We start from the raw sequence: 20,231 nt of genomic DNA on the forward strand, positions 1-20,231 counted from the left end.
GAGTACAAATAGTTTATTATCTAGTTCGACTCTTTAGCCCATAAATATGCACTTAGATAATTTGCCGCCCCGAAGAAGTGTGGCCCCGGGGCATATGCCCCCCCCTCTCCCATGTGAGGGCCCTAGGTGAGCACCAGCATACGATCAAAATAGACATGAATAACATGGACAAATATTCACCATATACCAATATGGATGACTATACTACTTGTAAAATCATGAAGAACTTGATCGTAATGGATACGAAACACCAGATTAACGCTAGTAGCAAAAGAGAATTCGACCAAAGCGATCTAATGGACACATACTGTACTTGCAGCAGTATAGATATAAAACATATTTATTTAATCAGGCGTTTAACTGACTCTGTATACAATCGTTAATATGTCCATACTCTTGTTGTTTATTTATGATTATATTGTCACTTTGTAAAGTGCCCCTGAACATGTTGTATGAAAGGGCGCACTATAAACATGTTGTAATAATAATACAAATAATAATAATCTCAGGCTCAAACGGAAGTCTACACCTACCAAACAACATCATGTCCAACGCAGCTTTAGGAGTGTCCAGTCAGTCCTAGGGAATTTATAAGCAATAATATGACCGATATTCAAAAACTTGGAATTGGCGATACAGGAAAACATAAAGACGATGCATGTTATAAATGACATGTTATAAATCTAATAGAATTATATGAACGGTTTATTTTCAGAATGTATTTTCAGATATATTTTTTAAATCTTCTCTACTTAATTGAGTATTTAGAAATGCTGTCTTTACTATATTTAAAAATAAACAGATTATTACTTTGTGTAAACTTGTCTGTCTGGTCATTTGTAATTTTGATATACATATAGTAGATCATTTTAACAATGCATAACCTTTGAGATGTGTAAGTGTTTAATTTTTATTGTTCAAAAAAGCATAATAAGTTGTTGAATCAGCTGGGGGGTAGGATGGCTGAATGGCTGAATGGTTAGCGAGCGTGCGGGCAGTATCATAAAGTCTGTCATTGAGTCGACTGGTGTGGTTTCGAATCCCCGGTTGTACGTCACAAGGAGTAGGGGCGCCTGTCCAACCTCGTGGGTTTTCTCCGGGTCCTCCGGTTTCCTCCCACTGCTAAAGACCCCTACGCGCAAGCGAATTATTGAAATAAATTAAACCATATGTTAGTCCCGAAATGACCTAGTTTGTGTCGAGTGGACGTTAAACCCCATTTCTCTCTCTCTCTTTTTTGTTGAATCAGCTATTTCTTCCTTTTTTTTTCTTTTCTCCCGTATTTCGTGGGGAGGGACATTATTCATAGTAAATAGGGTGGATGCGGTTTTGAATCCAGGTTGTACTGAGCGATTTACAATACAGAAAGTTTAAAAAAAATTAAATTACTCAATACAAATAGTTTGATCCCTAATGTAAATCCGTCTGCTTTTCGGGTAGAAATAGTAGAACAAGCTTTATTTTGTAGGTTTTAATGTTTAATGACAAAAAAAACCAATGTCGGTGGTTGGAGGGGCAAAACTGGGGCAAAGTCCAAGGTTAAGAGGGCAAAGGCACGAACTTCAACTAGGGGTAGGGCCCCCCCCCCCCCCTTCCCAGAAAATTTTGAAAAACAGGCTGCCGGAAATGCAGTCTGGCAGTATTTCAGGCACTGATCGTTGAGGTAAAGTGTCAAACGAACGGACTTGCGAACCTCAACGAAGCCCACTCACAAGCGCCAAAGTAGGGAGTCCTTATGGACTGCCGGAAATGTTTATAATGTTATTGACATATCAACTGTGATTTGGCAATGTGTTAATATTGACAGGGGTCATCACTATATTTTAGATTTTTTTCCATCACTTCATGAAGTTTTTTCCAAGATGGCGACCATTTTTGGTGGGAAAATCGGACCATGTGCTGATTTTGATTAAGTAGTAGTGTTTGGTGTTTTCGGGGTCATAGATTCCATTCCTGGCATTTACAACGTTGTAAAATCATCACATGTTCACATACTTAGCATATTTCCAAGATGGCGGTCATTTTTGACGGGAAAATGGGACGATGTGCAGATTTTGATTAAGTAGTATTGTTTGGTGTCAATATATATGTTTACGGGAGCGCAGAATCCATTTCTGACATTTACAACCTTGTAAAATGATCATATGTTCACACATATTTTCATATTTACAATATTGCTGCCACTTGTGGCGGGCAAATCGGACGATATGCTGATTTCGATTAAGTAGTTGTCTTTGGTGTCAATATATATGTTTTCGGGGTGCAGATTCGATTTCTGCCATATACAACTGCGTAAAATATTTCCAAGATGGCGGAACGTTTTCTAAACACATTATTATCATTTATTTACTTGTCGTTGTTATGTACAAGTCTGAGTCCAATTCTGCTACGTAGGCTATTAGCTTGTAGCACATTCCTGAAAGCCGTTATCGTGTCGTACCCATTTGGTATATAATCTAACGATGAAAATTCCTCATCCCAGATGACCACTGAGCTGAAATCGATTTTCCTATTCACTCGGTCTCCTGGCATGAATGCAAAGAGAGCGTAATGGCAGTATGGGGCTTGTGCCAATAAGCGTGGCAAGAAATTGACACGCGCTCATCATGCTCATGCCACGACCACACCAAGCGCTTACTACGCCCAGCGCGCGCCAGCCAAGCTCTGGCTACGCGCAAAGTGTTTCACCATGATCTTGCAGTTAACCGTCAGACCGGGATACGTTCTCACTACACTCCCGTGCGTGTCTACCGGACGTAAGACGCTCTCTTGCCACGGCTACAGAGACTGTGCCATGCTCAACCCGTCCTCAATCACTTTCAAAGCAGATTACCACCCAAAGTCAAGCAATCATGAACATTTTATAGTTTTCTTGATATTTTCTCTTTGGATGCTAGACTGGAGTTGATGGGCGAAGTTCACTATCTTCCTTATATAGACATAAAGGCCGTAACAGCGTAGTAGTTACCCGTCAGACCGAGATACGTTCTCACCACAATCCCATGACGTGCCTACCGGGCGTAAGACGCTTTCTTGTCACGCCTACAGAGACTGTCATGCTCATCCCGTCCTCATTCACTTTCAAAGCAGATAACCACCCAAAGTCATGCAATCAAGAACATTTTATAGTTTACTTGATGTTTCCTCTGTGATTGCTAGACTGGAGTTGATGGGCGAAGCTCAGTATCTTCCCTATATAGACATAAAGGCTGTAACAGCGTAGGAAGCATGCGGCTAGGAGCATCGTTTCAGCCTGGCGGCAACGTGGTTAAAGGTGGTGGGGACGTGGCTGTAAGTGAAATACACGCCAAGAAGCCCTCGTGGCATATATTAAGTTATCAACTGACTTCCAAGTAGAATGCGAAACGAGCATGTGGAATGCTGTTGAGTTGGAAACATAAAGTACGTCACCACTTACACAACAACGTGGCGGCATACCACTCTGACATCACGGCCACCAGTTCTTTCAATGGTGATGGCAGAGATGGCATAAATGACATGCACGTCGTAGTTTAAGTGGTGATATAGTTTGTTTTTCCAACGTGGTTCCTTCCACACGCAGCTCGAGGCCAGTTGATAATATAATCTATGCCACAAAGGTTTCTTATAGCAAATATTACTACACGTATTTCATTTGCAGTCCTTGTTTTATTTCTTTGTATACCGCTTTATACATTTCTGTTCTACTTTTAATTTATTAATTACATTTTCAATAGTTTCACATTTTTAACCATCGTTAATTTTGTATCTATAACTGACAGACAACATAAATTGAAAGTCCCGATGAAGCCACCAAGTCTTAAAATCAGATTTCAGTCCAACTACTAAAACGCGATCGACCAAATAAATGTGCCCTTTTCCTGGTACTGGCTTTCAGGAACATGCTACAAGCTTATACATAGCAGAAATGGATTCAGAAACCTTTTCAGTGATGTGTTTAGAAAATGTCCTGCCACAAAAGGCGGCCATTTAACGCAGTGGTAAATACTAGAAATCGAACTGCCGTTGAAAACATATATTGGCATATTGCACAAAAATCGGACTATATAATCATAATCAGCACATCGTCCCATGGCAGCCATATTGGAAATATTCTAAATATGTGATCATTTTACACAGTTGTATACGACAGAAATGGAATCTGTACCCCGGATCCTGATATCATAGACGACTACTTAATCAATATCAGTGAATCGCCCCATTTTCCCGCCAAACATGGCCGTCATCTTGGAAATATGCAAAATAGGTAAACTTGTGATCATTTTACACAGTTGTACATGTAATTGCCAGAAATGGAATCTGCGTCCCGAAAACATATATCCTGATACCAAAGACGACTACGTAATCAATATTAGCGCATCGTCCCATTTTCCCGCCGAAAATGGCCGTCCTCTTGGAAACATGCAAAGGGGTAAACTTGTGATCATTTTACACGGTTGTAACTTGCAGAAATTGAATCTTATGTCTCTGAAAACAAATATATTTACACCAAACACTACTACTTAATCAAATCAGCCCATCGTCCGATTTTCCCGCCAAAAATGGTCGCCATCTTTGAAATATCTTCATGAAGTGATGGAAGAATATCTGAAATATAGTCACGACCCCTGCCAATATTACTACATTGCTAAATTACAGTTGATATGTCGGTAACATTATAAATAAAGTGAAAATAAAAAAATAAGTTGCAATATTATCACAGATAATGGCCTCCCATACTATGAAGACCTATTCAGAAAAAATGTCAACATTGTTTTTTGGTCATTTAACATCCAAACCTACAAAATTAAGCTTATCTCACGATTTCTACCCGAAAAGCCGACGGATACGAATTATGTAACAAACCGACGGGACTAGAACGTTTTACACTAGCACACTTAAATACCAAATGGGAACACATATGATGCTCATGACATTACATCATATCAAGAATCTGTTACGCAGAATACAATCTTCTCTGTGTTTGTTTACAGTCCCACCTGTCAATCCAATAGTGTTCATCTCTCGTATGATAATCACGATTCTTGGCCATGACTAGCAGGCACATTTCTACTCCATGAGATTTGCTCTTATGACGCTCTGGGTTAGTGATTCCCCTTAATAGTTGAATTAACTGCTTAAGATTTATTCCTTAGTATAGCTTCTTTTGGTTGTCGCTTTATATTACGCTTAATATAGGCCTTCCATCGACAACAACTCCCTCATATTTCGAATAGTTTGCCATCAGCGTTCATACAGGTTTACAATTCTGCCTCTGTGGGAAAGCTTAGCCTAGACGTGTCTCCCACTGCTAAAGACCCCTACGCGCAAGCGAATTATTGAAATAAAATTGAACCATGTGTTAGTTCCGAAATGAAACAGTTTGGATCGAGTGGAGTGGACGTTAAACCCCAATTTCTCTATTGAAATAAATGATGAACAGGAAACTTTAGCTACATAAACCTTTTTTTCTGTTTGTTGTTAAATTGAATCAATGTGCACAAGGCTTAGGAGTTTCAAAACAAAGACTGATTTCTTAGAGGAATAGACGCCTATTTGTTTAATGAGATTTAGTCGTTTATTTGAAACATATCACAATAATAATGTATAAATTTAAAACTCAATTCTGAAATATGTACATGTATACTTAAAGTTGCTGATATGATCGATAACATTCAGGTTTCATCGTGCAACATAAAACGTTAATATTAGTGAAGGACATTGATCCTAAAATATATACAAAACATTTTAAACACATATAATTAAATTATTCATGTTATGTTTGTTATGATTTTTAACTTTCAATATATATTATGTACAAAAATATTACACAATTTAATATAATATTAGCTATATATTAATAGACAGTCATAGTATAGATATAGTCTTTGTGTTATCCACATCTAAACACCTCTGAAACTCTTGATACTTCTACAATTTCTGTTTTCGTTCGTTTACCTGAAAGGATATATTAATAACACCATTTTAATACCAATACCCACCAGTTCCCACATTTGCTCTGACAAGTCTTAAAGATAGGCTATGTGCGGAGGTCTTCAATTTTCAATTTATCTTAATTTTAAATTTATTAAAGAAATATTATCGGCTTAAATGGTTACCATTGTTTTGAAATTCATTAAAGAAATATTGGGCACAACTTACAAAATTAGAAAATGTCGGATTAAATATTTACCACTGTATTTATTCGGGTAGCTATACCATCGAGTTGTCCGAACACAGGAGTTGCACCATTTGACTATTCAAGACTGATTTTGGATTACTCTCATGCAGGGAGTTGTAACATCGATAATATTATAGAATAACCATCATGTAATCTTTTAATTTAAACATCAAGTAATCCGCCAAGAGGTGCCATTATCTAATATGTCAGGAGGTAAATGTGGACCATTCAAAAATCTAAGAGGTGTTTTAGTTTTACCATCAAGTAATCTATCAGGAGGTAGTGATATCATCAAGTAATCTATCAATAGGTAGTTGTACCAGCAAATAATCTACCACAAAGCACCCAGTTGTAGTTTTGACAGTTGTAGTAGTTGTTAGGAAGTAGCTGTACCAAGACTATCTGGTCGTTGTACCAATACCATCAAATCATCCGTACTTGTACCATTGTGTAGGGGATTGGTGCAGTAACTTTATCCACCATGATCTATCAGTATATTCTAATCCATTGGTGCTTTCTTAATTCTCACCAGTATAATAGAATGTGTACCGTTCGGTGTGTAACTTGTATATTGTATTATTTTGCTTACAGAAATATGAACGTGAACAAACTTTGTTCAGCAATTTTGAAAAAAGGAACATGTAAACAGGTATAAATATGTGTAAGTGTTTCTGAATGAAATATATATATGTGTATAACCAATATGCAATATACAACACGAAAGGCTCTAACAACGATAGAAACTAATTGAAATTAATATACATATAACAATAAATTAAATTCTAAAAACTATACGAAGACAATAATCTAACAGTAATGAAATTTAACAACAACTAAAAAAAAGTAAATGATTTAAATTAACTCAATACATATTGTTTACAATACGTAATATGAAAATACTACTAACCAGCTAATCTACACACATAACACGCGAAAATCTATCCCATTTCTACTATCTAGCACACACGATGTTAATTCAAAGTCTAAACCAAAGGTTGTCCTCACAAATAGATTAAAATACAAACAAAAGAAAAATACATAACTCTGTGAAATATATAGAAACAGCCTCCCCAAAAAACTTTAAACTGTGCTAAACCAGTGGAACCCTAAACACACACACGCACACACAGTTACAAAAACAAAGTATCTGGAAAGCTAAACACTAAGGTGATTTGGGATATTCTTTGTGATCACGATCAAGTTCTATTTGTAGAACAAAAGTTTTAGATTTTCTAGAATGAACATTTATTACTATATTCTATAATAAAAATGCCATTAGAAAATTGAAAGCCATTTAAATACATTGTTTAAAAAACATGTAAAATGACCACAATGACCACAAAGGTTATGTTCAAGAAGAAAATTTAGTGGTTTTGGTTTCATATTTATAATTATGCTAACAACGTGCAAAATTGATATAGGAAATATTAATATGCGGTTAAATGTTTTAAAGCAAGATACATACATTAGTAAAGGAAGCTACTCTGAAATATATTAAAGATGCATTATGTAAGATTTAGATAAAGGGCTGGCCGCACTCTTGCCAACTAGTTCAAAAATAGATAAACAAAAAATGAATATATTGAAAAGTTCAGTCAAATTACTTTATTCTGGGCGCACATATGAGTCTTTGAAGGTTTGACTATATAGTCTCGATTGTCAAGAATCATGACTCCGATAATAAACAAAATCTCGATTATCCATTTTTAAATTACATTTTTTAAATAGCGAATGTGTTCTAGAGAGTTGATTATGGGCTTGCCATGTAAATAAATGTATAATTAATAATGTATTATAATATTTGAAGACAAAAGAAAGATCTGTAATAGGCAGGTTTAGTGCTAACATAATGCATCTTGAACTGATTATAGTTAATATCATACTCACATGCGTAGTTCTGTTAAGATCCAGCTACAGGGTTGGATGCAGTTTAATTAATTTTTTCTACACCATAACAAAATTAAACCCCCACCAAATTATTAGCATGTAAAATTAGGGTCGAAGATTAATATAACAAGATGCATTTAGTGCGTTATTGTGACATCAACGGTTCACCCAACCTGCAAATGACATCATAGCTGAATACCACCACCTGCAAACAAAAATATCACACATCATTAGTAGGGTTACAAGCTTCTAAATCAACAAATACAACGAATACCCATGAGGTTTTACCGACCGGTCTTCCTCTGGAATGATTACACCTATGTAATCAAGGTCACTTATATATAAAAGACTACCACATATTTTTTTAAAAAGGCTAAAACTAGATTCATTAACTGTTACTGCACATCAACCTGTTGACTAAGCACGGAATAAGGAAGGGTCATTCTGCAATTAATGGGTACCATCTCTCACTATATATATTTGTTAACCATGTATTAGTAATTTCCACATATGAAACTGAAACAAATATATTCTCTTGTGTCGAAAAAAAGAAAGAATCTGTAATTGATTCTCCAGATACTAACCTTTGTGATCAACTGCCGATAAGAATGGAACGAAAAACAACAGCCGTCGCGATACTCAAATTCTACTAATCAAATGGACGACAGAGGAACGCAACGAACGCGGAAATCGACTAAACAACAAAACAATAATGAAGACAAAAACACTTTAAATCTTACCACTACCTCTAAGACAATACCTCTTCTACTGTTAAATCCACAGATGACCAATACAGATGTTACCGTATATTAGCTAAAACCAATTGCTATTTTCAAAACAGAGATAACTGTATCATGTTAAAACAGTTGAATCTCTTTGATATGAACCAAAAATAAAACCATCGATGGGATTGAATTTTATGGGTTTCTATTAGCTGGATGTTCATAAAAGTCGAAATTAAACAAACCAACATCCACTATATCTTACTAAGTGAATATTCAATTTATAGATTGACCCAATCCATTACTTCATTTTGACCTAAATCAAACAGGTTTATCATTTTACATTTTCTTATGGTTTATTTTATCAAACTTTTAGATTGAAATACATCTGAGTCCGATATCTAGAAAAAATGAGACATCATTCATAATATCTGTTGTTATAAAGGTTTACAGCAATGTCCGGTAACATCTGGAAGAACAAAACACTCAAGACTTTCACTCAACCCAAAACAACTATAAACTAACGGTACTCACCTACACAGAACCATATTAAAACAGTATACAATCCTAGACCACCATCTACTCATAAGCCAAACTGAACCAATTTAATACCAATACTGGTCAAATTGTGTTAATCCAAAAATTGTTAATTGTGTTAAATTGTCTAATAGTAATTTGTTATCAATATAGGTGGTTAGGTGATGTGCAAGGGGGTGAGGTGTTAAAGCCGTTCCTCGTAATCCAGAATGGCATCGTCTTTTCTTTGAAAACGTGATTTGATTACAGATCGGTTATAGGGAAACTCATAATTGCATAGTAATTGCATACGATAGATCGATGGCTACAGTCAGGCAATTTTTAAGTTTATAAATTAAAAGTATTTCCTATATTATGTTAGTCAACAAATTTCTCAAAATACTGAACCAAATCTTTAAAAACAGACTATTATTAAACACTTATGCTAAAATATGTTTAATAATACTGCTTTTTTTTATTTCCTTTGTCTTAGTTTTCGTAAAAAAAGAAGACCCGAAGTAATTATTTCACATTGCAAAAAAAAGAAAGCAAGGTTTTTGTTAATGAAAACCCATTACATGTATTTTGAGTATTATCTACGCAATTCTGAATTTCCCGTTAAACATCCTTTGGTTTAAACATAGTATATTTTAACTTCCAAAATGGCTATGAGAGAGAGCTAGAGAAATGGGATTTAACGCCCACTCGACACAAACTAAGTCATTTCGGGACTAAGTCATTTCGGGACTAACATGGTTCTATTATATTTCAATAATTTGCGAGTGCGAAGGGGTCTTTAGCAGTGGGAGGAAACCGGAGGACCCGGAGACAACCCACGAGGTCACGTACAACCGAACAATCGAAACCACGTCAATTGATTCAATAACAACCCTTATGATGCTTCGCGCAACAGTTAACCATTCGGCCACCCAACCCCCTAAAATGGCTATGATTTGTGCAGTTACTTAAAAAAATTATTCATCACCGATGTCTATTACAAATTTAATGAAAATATTTCTGACAAGAGCATCTTAATGATATATTATATTTAAACCAAGGAATGAAAATCCCGGTAAGAGATTTAGAGATTTCTTCACACATCTCTTACCTTCATCCAAGCTTTAACCCGTTCACTTCGAAACCCTGCCCACCCATTGCATTGTTATAACAAAATAACACAAAATATAGATAGAATTCCGCCACCTACCTCTTCTAAACTGGATTTGTGAAAGAAAGAAAGAAGAGAAGAATGGTAAATACTAGTGTACTTTTTTACTTTTAATCACGAACCCAATGACTAATTTTCCGTACCAAATGGAGATAAGTAAATGTATTTACATTTATTTTGAAAGTTACTTTTAAGAAATGAAATAAAAGGTTTGATTGGTTTTGGTTCAGATAAAAAAAAATCCAGCCCATCCGTATCTTCTTTCTTTCATACTTCGTAATAAAAAGTAAGTCATTTTTTATATATATTATTGTAAATATTTAATACAAGTATGAAAGGTATAAAATAATTTATGTACAGAGCAATCCATCCCGTAGTTATTTATATACAATATATAAGAAGATTAACAAATTAATGCGATGGGTATATACATGAATTTTATAGTTCATTCACCGGCTTATTTTTTGTTATTTTTCTTGGACTTAAAAATGTCCTTATGTAGTAATTGTTAGTTCTTCCATTTACACTATTTACACTGTAGAGAAAGATTACATATATACATATATTTCATAAATACCGCGATAGCGAAATTAGCGCGATTGTTGAAATACCTTTCGGGTATAGCGAATATCTTTTTACACGGCTGTTAGACGAAACAAAGCGAAGACTGCAACGAAACTCTTGATTCTATACGAAAAATAATGAGAATACAAAGTGCTAGAACAATATTAACCATGGTACCTGTGTGAAAGGTCAAAAGTTCTAATTCCCCAAAGTTCAAATCGCATGCAATCAAAGTTCTCAAAAATGAACTCGCCAAAAACGTCCGAAGAAATTTTCCGCAAAAAACAAAAATAAAAAACCAACCGAATATGCAAAAACTAAATACTAAATTATTCTTTTTAAACCATAAATAAGATTCTCCATGCCTTAAACAATTCAAGCAACATCGTAAAAGACGATTTAGTTTGCCTCCGTTTATAATTATGGAAGCCATAATTTTTCAAGTTTCATGCTTATAATTAGTGAAATTGTCACCGATACTGTGTGCAGTATGTGGGTATAATATACAGTTATAATCGCGCAAAAGTTTGAAGCTTCAAACATTTGACTTTTGTCTCCTTGTTTGCCAGTGATATATCTTTACGTAACACTACGACTGGCAAACACAGAATTGAAATAGAACAAGCACAAAACTCATATTTGCATGCTATTTGATCAATCATTATCATTAGTCTTTGTTTCCTTTTCGATATACATATTTTCAGAATGTTATAACTTGGATGCACCATGAAGATAAAAAAAACATTGTAAAGTGGCCTCCAATAAAAAAGAATGTGGACGAAATTGCGTGATCATCTTTTTTTCATTGTGGATTTTTTTTTGCGATTTGATTTCTTTGTCTATGTGTTTGACCATTAGTCAGGGTCGGTTGTGTTTGGGTTTACAATTTACATCTATCTATATTAAATAGGAAACTTAGGCTAAGTCAAAGTGAAAAGTAGCATTCAAAAAGGATAACCAACATATTTTCAATCACCAGGTAACTCCGGTCATTTCACTCAAAAAGCCCCTGCATTTCGTTCAAACTGGAATACTTACATACTGGTGAGCTTAAACAAAAAGGTTTGAAAACCATACCATACAGGAGGTATGTGTCTGGACTCTGGAACATCAGGATTTCTATAACAACATCGAGGACCAGATTCTGCTGCTCATCTACACAAGCAATGGACACATAGCAACTCATGTGTCCCATTATATTTTCCACAGTTTCACATAAGCTCGCACACAAATATCACATGGAAATCACGGATAAAATCAGTGAGTTTCTGGAATCAGTCCACAATTCAATTTGGACGTACTGATCTGTGTTGGTATAAAAGTTTGATCCATCTACATATTTACATATTATCTGCATTATATGGTATAAAACTGTACATTGGATTATATATACAAGGATTATAAGATACTGTATTGGTTCTCTACATATCCCGACCCGTTATCTTGTTGTTAGGAATAGTCCAGATAAAGATTTGATATGTATATGGTTTACAAAAAAATTATTACCTTAGTTTATAATGTCTAATTAAATACCGTCCCTTATTAAATAATTTCACACTGACAAATTAACAGCGGACATATCGTCTGCATACAATTCTCACTGCACCAATTGTCAAATCGCTTCAAGCCGGAATATCGCCCGATCGCGTGGCAATTATAGTTCTTTTTCCTTCTCCAAAAGTGTATTTTGGATCTGAATTTGTTCCGTTTGTTCTGACTTTTTACAACTTCTTTACCAGAAGACAGGGGTGCTTTGTGGCGTTTGTCATGGACAATACTTTGTTTTGTTGTCGTTTTGGGGGCCATGCTCTTTCTAGAACTTTTTAGTGTATTAATAACCCATGTTGTAGATGTGCGCTTCGGAGCTCGGTCCCACTTTTCCGATGCTTTAAATGATACTGAATGTGACTTTGGTCGTGTTGAGGTAGTGGGTAAAACGGATGATTTGTTTGCTGGGGTTGTATTGCTTGTGGTTGTTGTTAATAGCGTTGGCGAAGTGGTTGTGGGTATGGCTGTTGTTGTTTGTGTCGTTTTTACGATCTCAGTCGTGGTTGTCGGAATCGGAGTTGTGGCTGAAGGTGTTTCTGTCGTCGATTTCGTTGACGATGTTGACCGTTTTTGAACTTTTGCATGAACATTTGGTACTATTTGATTTGATTCTTGTGGTTGACTTGTTACTTTAGCCCTGATCGTTGGTGCAAATTGTTTCCTTATTATATGATCGGGTTCTTCTACGACAACATTTCGGTGGATTGTATTACGTCCTGTATACGTAGGTGACTGCTGTTGTTGTTTAATATTTTGTCGTTTATATGCTTCTAGTTGTCTTCTTTGTTCCCGATGTAAGAGATATGGATTTCGCATTGGTACAGGTTGGGGAGTATCGATGCCCCCGTTAGGTGTATAGCTATTCATCCAACCTTGCGCTTGTGGTGGATATACAGAATACGTTGGATAAACGGACCTCTCAGGTTGACAAACACACATGCCACCCGGGCAGAAATTGGCATTACAGTTAGCAGTACACCATTCATCCATACCACCCCCAAGAGTAATGGTAGCATGACACTTCAATAGAGGGCGCACGTTATTCCATAGATTAAGAATAGGCCTTTGATATTGGTTCCACCAGTAACTTATCAACGGATTAGCATGAGGACTACTTGGGTTAGCAAAGGGACTGCTTGATCGGAAAGGTAGGCGATGACGATGAACTTGGGAATGCTCTGGTTGCGCATTTTCTATTACTGGATGTTCGGGATATTCGATAACATATTCAGGTCCGTGAGTCGAATCTTTATTCAACGTATTCATTCCATTATTGGCGTACTCGTAATTATCAGAGAGACGTATTTTCGGTGCCACCCCTTTATGCCCATGATCCACAATATCTTTTGGGTGTCTTGTGATAAACACGGGTGATCGAGCTGTAACACTAGATGAAGTAGGCGAAGGAGCTTGGATATGCGGATAGCCATTTCGAAGACCAAGAGCAGGCGAATCGGGGATATCTGTGCTCGCCATCATTGATTTTGATAGATCTTCGGCTACACGAACACTCTTTTCATTTGCGGTTTTACAGGGTGGTGTTGGTTCCTTGTTGCGTTTCGCTGGTTTAGCGGTGGTTGTTTGTCGCCGTGTGGTCGTTGGCGTTGGTGTTGTTGTACTAGTAGTAGTTCTTGGCCAGTAACGTTTCAGTTTTTGCTGACGTCTCTGTAATTTCTGCTTACGTAAAGCTTCCTGCCTTTTCAACAATTCTTGTCTTTTTGCTATCAATTTACGTCGCCTTTCTTGAATTTTTCTCGTATTAATCAGCCATGAGGGTAATTTGGTTTTCTTTGGCTTACTGAAGGTAGATTTTGGTCTTTCTGTTGTGGATTGTTGAGATTTATTCCTCAGCCATTTCGAAAGTTTGTTCGGTTTAGCTGCTGCCTTCCACCTGTATCTGGGCTTACCAACCTCAGCCTGGGGTTGGATTAGGTAAGTTTGTGACGAGGTTTTGTCTTTTTTGTTGGTTTTTTTCGTGCGCAGTTTTTCTTTGAATTTGCCAAGTTTTGACGGTTTAGGCGTCGTGATCTTAGAAGTCGTTACTTTGGTGACGATTTTTTTCGGGGGTCTTGAGGTGGTCCTTGCCTTTGTGGTCACAATGCTGTTTTTTGGATTGATTCTACTACCACGAATTGTAGGTGATATAGTAAAAGGGGTAGTCGTATCCTTAACAATAGACCCAGAACGTGTTGATGGCACAGTTGCTTTGATCCAGCCAGACTTTTGTCCTTTTGGTAAAATTTCGACATCGGCGCAGTTGTAGAATTCTTCCTGCGGTCCACACCCGAGACAAAATACACCAGAATTATCATCTTTATCCCAAGTGTTACCTGTAACAAAACAGTTTATTAGTTTTTGTACAACAGGCACACTAGTCCGTTCAAATTTAGTTACTTCCAAACTGTGATATAATTTTATAGTTTAGTTTAGGAATATCGGATCGTTAAAATTTCGCTTGTTCAGTATTTTGTAATATCTTTCAAAATATAAAATATTTATAAATCATTTTATCATACCATTTAAATAAATCTAAACAGATTAGCTTTTTAAAACAAAAACGCAGGTCAACTTTAAGAAAACCGCCGTATTCCCTAAAATTATGTGAACAATCTAATCTATATAAGTAGTGATTATTAGTAGTAATTTATTCTACGCTTTTAAAGACGTATGAAGGCATTATGATCCGGAGGCAGTAAAAAGAAATAACCAATTTTAGCCCTAGTTGTATGACTTGCCATATCTACGAAACTACGCAATTTTCTTGCACAGGACTATAATGACTTGTACAAACATGTACATTTTTGATAATGCCACTCCATGGTACGCACAGCACGAACTATCCTGTTTATTAAAGAGTTTATGCAATTTAACAGCAAAATTAATCGAAATAGCTAAACCATTTTGGACTGCATTATTCAGACAATAAGTATGCCAAACGAAGAAAACAAGTTAGGGTTTAATGTATTAGTTTCAATATTATTGATTAATGCGTTTACTCTGTCACTCATATTTTCACGTAAATCGAAAAAAAGTATTCGGTGTCTTGTGTCAATATTTTAAGAACGTTCCCTTATTCTATTAACGGCGCACATGCCTATGATATGACTAAACGACACGTAATGCCAAACCATTCAATAGGGTTTCCGGTGTACAAACAACTTCTGAAGCTTCTAGACTGAAATAGACATAACCTTGTATAGGTTCATCCAGTGTCCTACGATATTTTACAATAATGCGTAAAATCTATTTACAATAACTTCTATTTTGCCAAGACCACTTTCCCTATACAACAACAAATAATAATATTATCACCAATGATGTACATATGTCTAAATATTGTTTCATTTATAGCCAGATCATTTCAATATCATGTTGTTAAGAATGACCCTTTCCTAATAGAAAGATATGGAAGTAAATAGAAAATTCGGAATTTCGAGATTGCAAGTATGAGACATTTCATTATAAGAAATTTGGAAGTATACTAAAATTCCAGAACACTTCTCAAAGGGGGATCTGACAAAATTCTTCTAATGTTATGAGAACAGAATATTGATTTACCTGTTCTGTATTTCCATTGCATTACACACTGTTTACACGTTAATCCTTCTGGAAGTTTGACACTAAAGTTGAAGAAAGCATTATATTTTCCTTGTGGAATTGGGAATGTCGTCCCTTTTCCGTCAGCTCTTTGCAAGACATTTTCATCTAAGCATTTTTGGGTAACTTTTTTCTTGGGATCGTTTACAGGACACATTTTGAACTCAAACCATCCTTGGTGATTTGCCGTTAAGTGAACTACAATAGGAATAATATCGCCTTCATGATAACTTCGTCCTATAATTCCATTAGCAAATTTTCCTCCCGCCTCGTGGTCTTTCTTGCCATGATAAGCATCTCCACAAATACCACATTTACCTTTGTTTCGTATCCACTGAACCTTAAATATAAGAAACACTTATAGAACTTTGGGCATGCGACAATTTAATTTGGGGAATCCCAGTATGTTTTTAGTTTTTAGTTCAGGAGCGGTTCAAAAGCGTTTATATGTGTTCTTGCTTGTCTGTTCGATATGCTAATGGCTATTTTCTCCAATTTATTACTGAGGTGAGAAAGAAATTGTCAAATACTCTTATTGGCATGGTTTTATTGTTTTGCCATTAAATCTTTGTTTGACCTATATCAGGGAGAAATATGCATGCGACATAGATGCCTGCAAGAATCGAGAAAAGGGCACGTTTCACCGATTGTTTAATTCGCTAACGCAAACTTTAAATAACCGTTATTTAACCTTAATCATCAAATAATTGCAAAACAATCTAAATCCGATTGATTAATGGCATGTTTACTTAGCTTATAATCAAATTTGCCAACTAAATATGCCTGCGTATCTTTTATGTATGATTTAATACACAGAGCCCCTTTGTTGAAGTACTGCTTCAAATAATTTAGAAGGTCGTCTTTATCTAAATTGGTTATCCAAAATGAAACTCTACCTTGGATTCTAAAACATGAGGCATTGTGAACTTGCTGTTTTGTGAAGGTTTCTGCGATTTCCAAGGGGTTTTGGAAGCAATATGCAAACAATTTTGCTATACATGATACCGTTCCTGTCAACAACATATCCAATACCCGATGAAAGCTAAGTTAGATAATAAACTCATTGATTGTACTTCGCCAGCAGTGTCAACAGTAATATTGGCCTTTTGTAAGTGATCGCATGTTGCCTTCCCCTTTTTTCAAGATTTTTATTCCCAAAAATTAATTGATCTTCGATATCGACCTGTGATGTCAAATATTATTCAGGAATAAACTCGTTCTTTTCAAATGTCATAATATGACAAATATCCAGTAAATACATTGTTCACTTCTCTAGACTTTACAGATGGATTTTCATTCTTCCTCGCAAAAAATTGAGACGTCTGAATTACGAACGCTCTTATATGGATTTTGTGTGAATGTCTATAAAGTGAAAGAGAATCTTGTTAGAATAGGGGGTTTGCAAAAGGCTATGGATTCTTAACAGTTTTGACAAATATTATAATTTCACTATATATGAACGTCTGAACTATGTTCCAGATCAGTCAGAAAGGTGACTACAAATGCACCAACAACCATTTATACCACATCGACCTTATATGCACTTCCCAGATAATGACAATTCGTATCAGAGGAATCTTTATCTTAAGCTTATGTATTTACAATCTTAGTTATTTATTATGCAATCTTCAGAATTTAGAATAAATAATTATATATATATACCAATACATGTTATAAAATATTAATCTCAATTGTTTGGTAATACATTAATTTTACTTACCATACGGCCACCACAATATAATTCATTATCGTTGTAATTAATAGGGTTGTTAAATCCAAGTCTCCACATACTATTTCTGGCCGGGGGATCCATCATTCGACCATGTCCATCAGAAAATGACGGACACAGAGTAAGCAATATTATAGTCACTAAGATATTTCTTATAATCATTTCAGTAGATTTGCAAATGATCATAACCAGCCTTGTAAAATCTTTAAAGTTAGGTTTCTTTAATCCAGATTTCAAATAACAAATCAGTAAAATCGAAGTACAATATCTCCACAATAACAGATCTCTTGTGATAATAATAAATAGGAAAAGACAAGTAACAAAATGTTGGAGGTTAGTTGATCTCGTCCTGGTTTCACGTTTTAATCCTTTGGAGGTCTTGTACCTTTATGATGAAATGAAGGTTCGGGCTTTCTTTTAGATCAACTCCGTGGTGTGTGTCAAGCTGAAACAGCCAACCTGATTCATGGAATCAGTAAAGTGAAATATGTCGAAACCGGATCGGTATACAAACTATGAGGACGAGAAGAACTGCTAACACCGTGTTTGTTTATACGTTCTCATGGCGTCTTCGGAAAACAATGAGGCCTATTTCGCAGCGATCAAACAGTGGAGAACTTCGAACATAGAATAAACACGACAGCCGTTTCCATAACATACCTTTAAGTTAAGTTATTATTATAAAAAGTTGGAAGATTTGAACAAGATGTTTAGCCATCTTCAACAATGCCCACCCTTTCCTATTTTTATAACATTATGTTTTGTTCCTATAATGTTCCTTAGTCCAAAACCTGTTAATGTCGGAATGTGGTTTCAGTTGAAATGTTTTCCGAAAAAATGTTTTTGTGACATTTTCTGTTATCCAAAAATAAATATGACTTATTTGAAACATTTAAGCAAGTGAATTGCAACTCTCAGTAAAAGAAAATAAATGAAATAATAACAAATACACCAAAAATGTATTTCTATTGAATTGATATTTATCAGTACTAGTGAGATCATAATCTGGGAATTCCATTATATTATAAATGTATTTATCGAATCTATAGTTTTGAAAATTGGGATAAGGCAGTATAGATTTTTGGAAAGACAAAACGTTAATCTTGGATTTAAATCTCAATATTTCGGACAATGATTTTCATTTGTTGCCTTATTGCATTTATGGTGATACGCAACATCAGCATGGTTATAAATGAATAATTGTCAACGCTTGGGATTGTAAGCCTACATTCTTGAGGGAAAGTATATTGTTTCCGGCCTTTTATCTGACATGTATTGCCGTACTTGCCTTTCACCAGTATCTGAAATCCTGACACCGTCCCCTTAATTGGCGACATGTTTTTATTTTTTTTATTTTTTTTATTGAGGTTTAAAAAAAAAAAAAAATTTAAAGCATGTAGAAAATTGACCCATTAGGGCAAGACGATATTATTGTTTAAACAGCTAACCTTTTTGCTGTAATATATTTTTAAGAATCTGTTTATCAGTGCTTTAGTATCAGATGTAAAATAATGGATCTGTCAAAACTATGGCATGATATTTAGGCTATATGTATTGCTGTTTAAAAGCGGTTATAGTTGACGTCGAGCGAATAATCCAACGATTTTAAACATACGCTTTGATGGGTTTAACCTATTTGTTTGTCAGTCTTAACTGTGCTTGACATAAAGATAAAACAAAACCCAGTAAATCAGCTTTCTACAGTCAAGTGCATGTATTAAGTTGAGAAACTTGTCAGAGGTTTATCCTCAAAACAACAAGCAAATAATGAACACATGAATGGATACCCATTCCGACTGAAAGAATTATTAAAGAGGGAGATAAAATAGTAAAGTTAAGCTAGAAAATATTAACAAAGATTGAACGATAGATTAATGTAAGGTTGGATAATGTTGCATATTCTATATTGAGATTGCAAATTCTAATACTTTGATCTTAGAATTTTTAAACAATTGCCTAGGTTTATAAGAACACATGTATTGATTTCTACACAAAATAAAAAGATACAGTAAATACTGTAATAAGCAAGCATTCAAGGGACCGACCTATCGAATGTCAGAATTTTAAAGTTATCTTCCAATTCAGATTTTGAATTGCGTAAGCATTATGAATTTAGCAAGAGCACTAGGATACTGGCATTGCTGTATTGTGTATAAAAACACTCTCCTGGCATTGTTGGGCGTATAACACAGGCTATGACAAAGACTCGTTTATGATTAAAATGAAAAAAAAATAAAATGTATAAATGTTTACAAGCAAGCTGTACATCGATAACAAACGCAATTTTGGCGTGCAATTTCAAGTACCATTTATCTATTCAAATCCTTCGGTGCCCTAAAG

General features: G+C 35.3%; 1 protein-coding gene across 2 annotated transcripts; it reads right to left on the bottom strand.

Moving 5' to 3' along the window:
- Positions 1-5,511: 5,511 nt before the first annotated feature.
- Positions 5,512-18,480, bottom strand: LOC126815384 (serine/arginine repetitive matrix protein 1-like). Of its 2 annotated transcripts, XM_056099688.1 has the most exons (5): positions 17,883-18,480; positions 16,124-16,502; positions 8,048-14,895; positions 6,173-7,644; positions 5,512-5,937 (listed from the first exon to the last, which is right to left on the bottom strand). In XM_056099688.1, exons 1-3 carry the CDS (start codon positions 18,075-18,077, stop codon positions 12,560-12,562), a joined length of 2,910 nt encoding a protein of 969 aa, XP_055955663.1. In that variant the 5' UTR covers positions 18,078-18,480; the 3' UTR covers positions 5,512-5,937; positions 6,173-7,644; positions 8,048-12,559. The 2 variants fall into 2 exon arrangements, with proteins under 2 accessions (XP_055955663.1, XP_055955662.1); XM_056099687.1 differs by having other exon boundaries at positions 6,173-14,895.
- Positions 18,481-20,231: the final 1,751 nt, after the last annotated feature.

Source organism: Patella vulgata, chromosome 3 (assembly GCF_932274485.2).
Source record: "Patella vulgata chromosome 3, xgPatVulg1.2, whole genome shotgun sequence".
NCBI lineage: Eukaryota > Metazoa > Mollusca > Gastropoda > Patellidae > Patella > Patella vulgata.